At 39.5% G+C, this 11,293-nt stretch overlaps 1 protein-coding gene and 1 long non-coding RNA gene across 4 annotated transcripts in view; both read left to right on the top strand.

Moving 5' to 3' along the window:
- Window positions 1-11,293, top strand: part of LOC309396006 — a 148,553-nt gene that overhangs the window by 112,360 nt on the left and 24,900 nt on the right. The gene's annotated exons all lie outside the window — the stretch shown is intronic.
- FZR1 (fizzy and cell division cycle 20 related 1) overlaps window positions 6,269-11,293 on the top strand; it is a 29,925-nt gene continuing 24,900 nt past the window's right edge. The window contains exons 1-2 of one of the 3 annotated variants that reach the window (XM_081959377.1): window positions 6,269-6,350; window positions 10,072-10,239. In XM_081959377.1, the coding sequence (XP_081815503.1) occupies window positions 10,171-10,239 (69 nt within the window). In that variant the 5' untranslated portion in view covers window positions 6,269-6,350; window positions 10,072-10,170. Of the gene's footprint in view, window positions 6,351-7,111; window positions 7,301-10,071; window positions 10,240-11,293 lie in introns of those variants that run through there. The other 2 variants (XM_081959378.1, XM_081959379.1) reach the window with 2 other exon arrangements.

Genomic DNA, 11,293 nt, shown 5'->3' with positions numbered 1-11,293 from the left:
AATCATTAATTTATTGACTGAATTCATGTACAGCTTTCTGAATAGCTAGGTTCACACAACTATATATATATAAAAAATGAAATCCTCCTGGTGACTCAAGAGACGCTTTTTAAAAAGGCACCTGGACTGTGTTTTTTTTTCCTTGAGAAGAAGAAGAAAATGTTTCGCTTCTCATCCAAGAGAAGCTTTTCCTCCCAAAACATTTTCTTCTTCTCAAGGAAAAAAACAACAGTCCAGGTACCTTTCCAAAAAGCACCTTTGAGAGAACTGTGATCTGGATGATTGAGAATCACCACAGACATTTTCCTGGTGAGTTAAGAAGGATGGGAGAATTTTGACAAAGATTGTGGTTGCATGGCAGACTTACCCATAATTACCCAACCATAGTTTATTCAATTTGCCCAATGTTCTGCATTTGCATGACCTACTTAAACATACACTAACTGTACAGACTGGGTTCACACAACACAGTAGGCTGAAACCTGGCTGGGAGTCTGCACAAACCGTCCATGTGTAATTTCAAAAACCTTCCTATCTCAAGAATGGGCAGCTTATGGCCTGCAGATCACAAGCACATTGGTTTAAGTCCCTTTTCATTTTCTGGGGCAGTTTAAGGTGAAGATAGAAATGAATTCTTTTTGGGGAGTCTTGGAACTTCCACAAAAAAAAAAAAGGGGGGGGTTCAGCTCAGTGCCATTTTCTCCCAGCTAGATGGTCAGCGCACATATTATTTTAAATCATGCTGAGTAATCTATTTTATACTGGAGATGCCAGGCAAGTTTTATTAGTCTACCTGCAAGTTTCAAGATGTGGAACTTTTTTTAGACTTGCTGCCTTAATATCATTTTAAATACATATCATGTGACCTAAGATGCAACTAATATTTTTCTAGAGTGAATACCCCCTTCAGTGTGCATTCGTTGGCTTTTGCACTGAATACAACAAAATGTTTTGCAGATGAGACACAGAAATCATTCCCTCAGTAATGTGGCGTGAAGTTTTGGGTTGTTTTTTTTTTTAAAAAAGAAAAAAGGTTACAGATCTTGTGTCTTAAATTGAAGATACATATATAGAGCTGATAACCAGGAATTTTCAAAGCCATTGTTCCTTCTCCTTTTAAATAATGGGTGCAAGATTCTATGTAGAAAACTGCATATGTAGATTAAGTCTGCTTCATCTAAAATAATGATAGTCGCTAGAAGCAATTTAACAACGCAAAACTTGAGTTACCTTGGCATAAAATAATGGCTTTATTTATTACATAATATTACACCTCTTCCTCATGACATACATTGATGCTGATTATTATTGTGAATGAATTCTGACTTAGTTTTGTATTTTCTTAATGCATTAGGATGGGTTTTTTAACGTAATATTTGCATTTAAAATTGTATTTTTAACCTTTTCCTCTCCTCCCCTTGCAAAAAAAAAAAAGGATTAGCAGTATGGAAAATAGCGTATGCCCTGGTGAGGGCAAGTGTTCTTTTTTAAAAATAAAGAAATAAAATACATAAATGTACAAACTTGACTAATCTTTTTATTGCAAATATTACTTGGGATGAAAATAAAGCAAATGCGTGGGAATTATCTCTGAGAAAAAATTCTGAGACATAAATGTGAGATGGGCAGCTATATAAATAAAAATCAGTTTTACTGTGTTAATTGTTGGGCAAAAAACGTGTATTCAGTGCTATTCAAAGGATAAATTGTATCTGGAATGCAGGAGATTGAGAAAGGCTTTCTTAAAGTACAATATTATATAGGTAGAATGGGATATAATTTTATTATGTGAGTGGTAGATATTAAGATGAGAGTATTGTATAAGATAAATTCTTATTCATCGAAGACAGGGCTGTCAAACTCCCAGCCCATAGGCTGGATGCGTCACGTGCTGGCCACGCCCATGCCCGGTTGAATGTAGGGGTTAAAGTCCCGATATGTCAGATGCTGCTGCCATGACAACATGAGTTTGACGCCCCTGGTCTAAGTGAATCAAACTTCAAATTAGATTAATTATAAGAACAAGCCATCCATTATAACTTAATGTATTCAGACATATTTATTTATACTTGCCAATTCACAGTAAAATTCAAATCCAAAATTAAAACCAGGCTCGCATAAAATTCCCCCTGTACAAATAAATCTCATCAGAAAATTTCTTGCAATAAACATAACGATTCCTCGGGTTCCTTCTCCACATATACATACAGTTGATATTCATTCTACCTGCTCTATGAGTTAACCATGTAAACATACGCTATGGGCAGAAAAGTGGAATATGAGTAGCAAATACTTTGGTTTGTCAGATGTTGGCTAAGTATGATGAATTGCAAGGTAGTCTCTAAATTAGAGCTCCTAGTTTGCATCAAAGAGCATATACGTGCTTGGAGCAAAATAAGAGTTTTAATTGTGCATACAGTATGCCATATTGATAAAAACGTGGTATCTCCTTGTCATTAGCAGTAAATGCTATAAGTGGCATATGTGCAAGGCTTTTAGTAAAGTGTTAGTATTTATAATTTTTTCCTTGTAAGAGTGTTCTTCACAAATCTTTTTCTTTAGAGGCATTTTAGACTCCAGATTGGATTGCCCTTTTTTCATCCAATCTTTTTACGATGTGTAATGCCCAGTGTTGTCAAAGTGTTGTCTATAGAGCTTCTAGATCTTAGCTACAAAAATCTACAGAAACTCTTTTTTATGCTGCCATCTTACAGTCATCTAGATTTCTGCAGCCCACATAAGACAGGGCTTCTGTATGCAGGATTCCAGGTATGATGGTTGTTGTCTGTAAAGGCATGATGTGTAATGGTAGAGGGGAATGACTTTGGGAGACAGGAAAGAAAGCCGCACACATCTACAACCTGTCCCTCTGGAACATCTACAACCAGATGTCCCAGCCCACAGAAAGTGTAGGAAATGTTTAAGAAGAGATTTTTCCTAAACTCCTGCCTCCTATTCTCCCCACAACTATGCCGTAAGGTAGGTTGGGCTGAGAGAATGACTGATCCAAAGTCACTCAGCTAGTTTTTGTGCCTAAAGCAAGACTAGAATTCCTGGTTTCTAGGCCACCACCTTAAGCACTACACAAAACTGGCTCTCTTTCTTAGAATGATCATTGCCACTTGTAAAACTTATTTTTTCAACAAAGGAAGTGACATTTGGAAGGTTTGTTGCATTCCAAATTGTTAAAAGCACTGATTCCATAGAATGGAATCCCATGATTACAGAGATTGCACTGGATTCTAGATAGGCTTTTGCATTTACAACGTCTTATCAAATCACTTTTGGACATTTTCAAAAGAATACTAAAACTAAGTGCAACTGGCCTTACATTTCCTGAAATTGTGGATTCTGCTCAAACCAGACTTGCTCTTCTATAGATTTCCTGGGATAACATGCGTATAGATGACAGAGGAAAACTGGATGTAGAAAAGAGGCAAAAAGCAAATTAGTGATTTCATTATTTCGATTTCTAACCACTGCCCTCTAACCAACTACTCTGGGCAAAAGCTTAAAACAAATACTAAAATTATTTTAAAAACATCATCAAATAATGGTTGTGGTGGTGATGGTGAGGGAGAATAATCTTAATTCAGTTGGGACAGACAGACAGGACTGAGACTGAACCTGGGTGAGGGGGATTCGTTTCCAAAGCACAGGAATAATGATAGAAAAGGCATGTCTCCTCAGTCCATTAAGATGTGTTATCTGAATTGCACCTGAAAGACCATTAGTATAGAGCTCACATGACAGAAGTATTTCAGGGGAATATCAAGGCCATTTATTTAACAACAGTGGCCCCAGAAAAAAAATATTAATCTAACCAATTTATAATTTACCTAGATATCTTCTCAACCTCTCCCCTCCCTATCTTTCTCCTCTCATGGCATTATTTTCCAGTTCCAACTGAAACAACGAAGATGAAAAATATGTGACCAACTTCAACAAGAATAGTTTTGCCTGCAACCACTTCTAGTGGATTTATTGAGAAATAAAGATTCTAGTGTTCAGTGGGATTTATTCCCAGATTAATGTTGCAATAGCTTGGTTGCAAAACAGTACAATGTATGTCCAAGAGAGTATACTAAAAACAAATATGTAATAAGCAAATATGCCTACTTAATACATGATTCAAATAAACATTCTTTCGTTGTTTACTCTGTCTCAACTCCTCCCTTCACAGTTATCTCCTTATGATTGATTGATTTTGTACAATCAAGTACAGAATGTTTTCAACTCCTAGTGACATCAATAGATTTCCTCCATGATTTCCTCCCTAACCCACTCTTTCAGGCCTCCCAACAATGCTCCCATCACCATTGTAACTAAACCATTCCGCAGGCCTGGGATGGCAAACCTATGGCACACATACCACAGTTGGCAGGTAGAGCCATTTCTGAGGGCACATGAGGCATTGCCTTGAGCTCCAGCACGCATGCGCACGCTGACCAGCTGATTTTCAGCCTTGCTTTTCGGCTGTTTTTCACCCTCTGGAAACTTCCCTGAAGCCTCCAGAGGGCAAAAAACTGCCCAAAGCGCAAACTGGAAGTTCAAAAACAGACTTCTGGTTTGTGCGTTGGGCAGTTTTTCCCCCTTTGGAGGCTTCAAGAAAGCTTCCTGAAGCCTCGGGGGCAAAAAACCGCCCAACACGCAACCCAGAAGTTCAGAAATGGACTTCTAGTTTGTGTGTTGGGCTGTTTTTCGCCCTCCGGTTGCCTCCGGAGGGAGAAAAACAACCCAACAGGCAATACGGAAGTCCATTCCCTAATCTAGAAAGTCTCTGGAGCCTGGGGAGGGCGAAAAATGAACCTACCGGGCCCACCAGAAATTGAAAAATGGGCCATTTCTGGCCTCCAGGGGGAGGCCGTTTTCACCCTCCCCAGGCTCCTAGAAAGCCTTGGGAGCCTGGGGAGGGTGAAAAACGGACCTACCTGGCGCACTGGAAGTCGGAATTTCCAGCCAGGGGGGGGAGTGCCGTTTTCACCCTCCCCAGGCTCTAAGAAAACTGTGCGCACATGTGCAGGGCAACGTGTGTGTCACTAAATTATGGGGGTGGGCATGTGAGCACAATAGCACGCACGCACGCTTTTGGCACCTGAGATGAAAAAGGTTCGCCATCACTGCCCCATGCTGTGATCCTCTTCACTTTTCTTTCCACTTTTCCCAACACTACAGCCTTTTCCAACGAGTAGAATATTTTGGCCTGGCCATTTCTGCCTCAAAATGAGATCTCTAGATTGATTTATTCAATGACCCATCAGTTTTTCTTGGTTGTACACAATACGTTCAGGGTCTCCTGCAACATTAATGAACAAAAGCATCAATATTTTTTCTATCCTGCATTTTAAAATCCAATAATTCTAATAAAGCATCGCAGGGAATACCATGGCTTGCACCATTCTGATCTTTTGTAGGTATAGACACATCCAGCATCGTCTTACCTGGAATTTTAGGCTGATTATCCTTTTCAAGACCTTCATGGCTGTTCTACCCAGGGTTAGTCTGTCTCCTTATGGCATATTATATTGTATTTTTTATGTTCTTTATAGTAGTTATTGCTTTTTTTATCTTATCCTTTCGGTAGGGAATTGCACTTCATAGTTTGTAAAATACCATCCACTATACAGGTCATGCCTTATTAATAAACTTGTCAATGGCTGAGCCTGCACCTATCCAGAGGCTTAATGGTCAACATTAAAAATATTTTCACACCTGTCACCCCCCAATTTCCTCTTCTCCATTTTCTCCTTCCAGTTCTTGCGGTCAAATAAGACTGCGAAACAGGCAAGCATCCAGGAGTTTTTAAAGAAGGGCGATTCAAAGACCTGTTATTTACTGCAACATCAGATTCTCTCCAATTTCGTTCTATTTTTGTTTGATGATTTTTCGGGACTCCGGCAATCGACACATTTTCAGAGCCTCTTGTCCCTCTCCATTTATTTTAAAAACCATCCCACTGTTAGGAATTCCCCTCCTATCTTTCTTCCATTTTTTTTAAAAAAATTTTTTTATTGTTCATCGGATTTCTACATAGAGGAAGAAGGGCAAAAGCCAGTTTCGCGGCTCAATTTGCAGCTCCTCCCGTACTTCTGTGCTTCGGTTATCTCGCGCAAAGCTGGCTCGCCCCGGGACCGTTGCTAGGGCTACGCTCCCCTCGGAGTTGTATTCATTCGAACGGGACGAATCAGCGAGCGAGGCCGACATGGAGGCGGCGGATTGGAGCGGGGCAGTGGACTTCTCTTCCCGTGACGCCTTGCGCGCCGGTGATGAGGAAGGAAGAGTGGGCGGGGAAAAGGGGAGGGCAAGAGTGTCGGATCGGCGCCATATTGGATGGCTCTCGCTGAGGGCAGGTGAGAGGAAGGAGGGTTTATATTTCCTTAACTGCGGGTCCCTTCTTTCCTCCTTTTGCGCCCCGGTGAAAAGTGGGCGCGGGGCTTCTGGAGAAAGGCTCTGTGGCATCCCCGTGTGATGTTGGGACGGGGGGCTGCCTGGGCTGGGATGCGGTGGGAGGGCTGCCTGTCTTGTTACGGGAGCGTTCAGGCTGACAGGCATTTAAGGCGGAGGATGAATATGGAGGAGAGGGAGGCAGCTCGGGGGACCCCCCACTCCCCTACAGGCCTCTTCTGGAGCATCCCTTGTTCTCCGTAATAAAAGCGATTTGCAGCGGGGAGGGTTCCTCACGGGAGGCTGGAGGTTAATTCCCAAATGCTGGTTATCTCCATCCTTTAGTCCATTGATAGATGCTAAGCGCAGCTCCCTCCCACTCCATGTATAGCCTAGACTAATCACTGGACGAAAGGAAACCTGGGAGAGGAATTATATTTACCTGTATTAGTTTAACACTGCCCACTTGTGAATTTGCATAATGTCTTAATTTCATCGGACTCGGGTTTGAACCCGATCGGCTGGCTAGAGGGGATGGGGAGGCATTGGGTCAACTGAAGAAGTTGGGAATTGGGTGCTGTAAAAGAAGCTTGAGGGCTTTAAACAAGGGTGGACTTGATGGATGATGATGATGATTAGGATTGACTGGATATATGTGTGGTTTTGTTTTTTAATTTTGAAGCCTTAGGATGAAAATGCCCGTTCTTTTCTTTTTTCATCAGGAAAAAATATAGAGAAGATGCACAACATGCATTTTTTTCACTGCTGTGAGAATGTAAAATATATAGTTGTAATTTATTTTGGCTTTTCATATTATCATTGCCCAGAACTATTTCTATCAGGTAAATATTACCTGTTAGGAATGTTAGTGCAACACCCTTTGAGGACAACAGATGTTGCTAATTTAACATGTCAGGTAAGATAATAGCAATAATAATAATAATAATAATTCAAAATTCAACATGTTGCCACCAACAGCAAATGTCGCCTCTGTAATGAGAAAGATGAGACAGTCGATCACTTGATCAGTGGGTGCAGCAAAATTTCACAAACTGACTACCTACAACGCCATGACCGCATTGCTAAGATTATTCACTGGAAATTGTGCCAAAAGTTTGGATTTGAGTATAGCAAAAACCACTGGGTTGAGAAGGTTTTAGAGAATGAGAAAGTCAAGATCTTGTGGGACTTCAGAATCCAGACTGACAGACACTTGGCCTACAACACACCTGACATAACAATAATTGAAAAGAAAAAAGTATGGTTCATTGACATTGCAATACCTGGTGATGCACGAATTTAAGATAAACAGCAAGAAAAAATCACAAAATACCAGGACTTGCAAATTGAGGTTGAGCGACTGTGGAAAAAGAAATCATGTGTTGTCCCAATTGTAATTGGAGCCCTTGGAGCAATACCTAAAAGGCTACCTCGCTATTTGAAAATTCTAAATTTACCTGACTTGAACATTCTGACTCTACCAAAAACCACCCTACTTGGAACAACTTATATCCTCCGACGTTATCTTAACAGTTCCTAGGTCCTTAGTTAGGACTTGAGCTGTTGAGCTACCAACCAGCCCCAAAGGCTGTGAATCTCACCAAAGATTAACAACAACAACAACAATAACAATAATAATAATAACCGAAAATCAGATGGTCAAGATCCTATGGGATTTTCGTATACAAATGGACAAAATACTGGTGCATAACACACCAGACATCACACTGGTTGAGAAAAATAAGGTTACAATCATAGACATCACAATACCAGGTGATAGCAGGGTCGACGAGAAGGAACATGAAAAAATTGTGAAATACAAGGACCTAAAAATTGAAATTCAACGATTATGGCACAAAGCAGTGGTAATTCCAGTGGTAATCGGCACACTGGGTGCTATTCCAAAAGCACTGGAATTACATTTAAAACAGTTAAAACTTGACAAAATCACCATCAGTCAAATGCAAAAAGCTGCACTGCTTGGATCCGCGCGTATACTACGAAAATACATTACGACGTCCTAGGCCCCTGGGTGGGGCCCGACTAGTAATCAATGCCAAATCCGGCGAAACAACTGGCCGCTGTGATACAATTGTATAATAATAATTACAGTGCTTGTTGGCACACTGGTGCCATACCCAAAAATCTTGACAGCACTTACAAAATCTCTGCATTGCCAACATTTCCATCTATCAATCACAAAAGGGCACTTTTTTTGGATCGGCACATACACTTTGATAATATATTACATCCTAGATTCTATTTTGGGAAGAACTCTGTATGAAGGCCAATACCAGCTAAAGAACTGGCAACTATGATGTCACACTGTTATGTATATAATATTTTTATCCCACTTTTTATATATTTTAGCCGATTCAGGGTGACAAATATAGATACTTCTGCGCTCTATTTTCCCCATAACAAATCTGTGTGGTGGGTTGGTCTGAAGACAGTGGCCCAAAGTCACCCAGGTGGCTTTCATGCCTAAGGCTTACATGTCTAGAATTGGCATATTTGTGGAATTTAGAGAAAGTCTTGAATAAATTTACGTGGAAGCCACTTGCTGGTTGATGGAGTTAATAGATAACTTCAAGCTGTGTATCAGATTAGCCAGGCAGGAGAGACAGATTGAAATGAAAAGTTCATCAAAGTTCATCAACATACAAGATCATAGCTCATTCAGAGGAGCAAGGAAGACCTTGTGTTGCAGCTCTCTCGGGTGCAGAAATACATTTTATGTTGTACATATTTTTAATATGGAAACTAAAAAATAAAAATATTTTCTATGACTTTCACAAATGTCTAGTATTTTAGATGAGGAAAAAGGAGAATACACATATTTACGGCTTTTCACATTTCAAACACATATATGAAATTTATGCTTCATTTTCTTATGCCACAAGTATTGGATTAATGTTTTTAATGTTATTTTATCACATTAAAACATGTTTTTTAAAGTTTTTTTAATAGTGCTCAAACAAAATGTCGGTTATGCATTCCTCATAGTCAAAACTGGCTTTGGGTAATGTAAGGTTTCATTGGTAGGTAGGTATGCACATTCATTGAAGGATCTTGAGTGTATCTGTCACTGCTTTGTAGAGAAACATTGCAGAGTTTGGTAAAAACTTTGTAAGCTTTGGTTCTCAAGGTTTTTTAAGACCCAGCTTTCTAATTTGAATAGCAGTGAGGAAATTTTGAATTGTTTGCCTTTCTGTAGTACTATCATTATCTATGATGCTTTACCACATGTAAACAGGTGAGCACTGAAGAGTTTACTGTCTATAATAAATCAGGCGAATGGAGATCTCATAGAAGAAATGTGTGATTGTTTAAATTAAAAGTTGATACGTTTAATTGTATGGAGAACAATGAATTCTTAATCCCAGCCAATCCCCTCAACTAATAAAAGAACGATGCCAGTCAGCCTGATTTTAACACATAAGACTTTGGCTACACAACGTTTTTGCTTTAGGCTGGAGAAAACATTTTTTAATTTCTACATAGGATGATCCAGACTTGATCATGTCTATAAATGAGCAATTTGCCCAGTGGGTAAATCCATTGTAATTAAGTGAAAATAGGTGTCATCTAATACTAAAATAGGAATTAGAACTCACAATTATAACAGATGATGGGGTTAACATTTCAACTGCTTGGAGTTTGATGGTTCTGCCTTTTTCTTTGTAGCCTCTTGGTCACTTCCTGGACTCCATGCAGAAAAAAATTGTGTGAGACTATTGTAAAACACCTTGGCTCTTTCCCCCCACTATCCTGCACCTGTCCATCATGGATCAAGACTATGAAAGGCGCCTTCTCCGTCAGATCAACATCCAGAATGAAAACATGATGCCTTCCGTAAATATTATTAAGCGTTTAAAATTTTCCTGTATATGGTACAAGAAATAAAATTATTCTATTGTGGCATACATCTCTAAAAATGCTTCATGTTGTGCAAGAGATAATGAGCAAACACATGCTGGGTTGTTTACATGATTAAGTTACAAATGATTACCTAGTTTTGCATTCTTCTATTTGCAATCATAAAGTGTATCTTAGAGAGGGGTGTACTTCAAAAACGGAATGGTAGAAAACTACATTTAATTTAAACTTAATTAAAATTGAAACGACCTTTCAATTTTAATTCAACCCTAAGTAAAGGGACACGCTGGCTCAGCGGCTAAGATGCTGAGCTTGTTGATCAGAAGGTCGGCAGTTCAGCGGTTCAAATCCCTAGCGCTGCATAACGGAGTGAGCTCCTGTTACTTGTCTCAGCTTCTGTCAACCTAGCAGTTCAAAAGCATATAAAATGCAAGTAGAAAAATAGGAACCACCTTTGGTGGGAAGGTAACAGTGTTCCGTGGGCCTTCGGCATTTAGTCATGCCGGCCACATGACCACGGAGACATTTTCAGACAGCGCTTGCTCTTTGGCTTTGAAATGGAATTGAGCACCGCCTCCTAGAGTCAGGAACAACTAGCACATATGTGCAAGGGAAACCTTTACCTTTAACTGTAAAGTAATAATTTGGTGACTTCTTAAGAGTTCAGAAACTTCAGGATCTCTCAGGGTTGAATCCCTATTTTGAGAGACTATGTAAAGTTCTGGGGAAACCGAGTGTGGGTATGTGCTAAGGAAAGTGATGAAAGAGGCAACAGAAGTAATTTGAACTCATATTAGAAGAAACTTGTGTATTTTCAAATATTCAATTTATCAGATTCAATGGGTTCCTGTTGCTTTGGAGAAATATAAAAGGTCTCATTAAAATTATGTAATGCATATTTATATGCAGTGCTAGTAGCCAAATATTGGAATTGACATTGATATTCGCAACAAAAGAGTGAAAATGAAATATATGGGAAATCATTCAAATTCATATATTTTTGTGGTTTTTTTCAGTAATACAGTATTAT

This window comes from Natrix helvetica (genome assembly GCF_964273705.1).
Source record: "Natrix helvetica genome assembly, chromosome: 1".
NCBI lineage: Eukaryota > Metazoa > Chordata > Lepidosauria > Squamata > Natricidae > Natrix > Natrix helvetica.
Note: the sequence above shows the minus strand (reverse complement) of the source record. Positions and strands in the feature narration are given on the sequence as shown.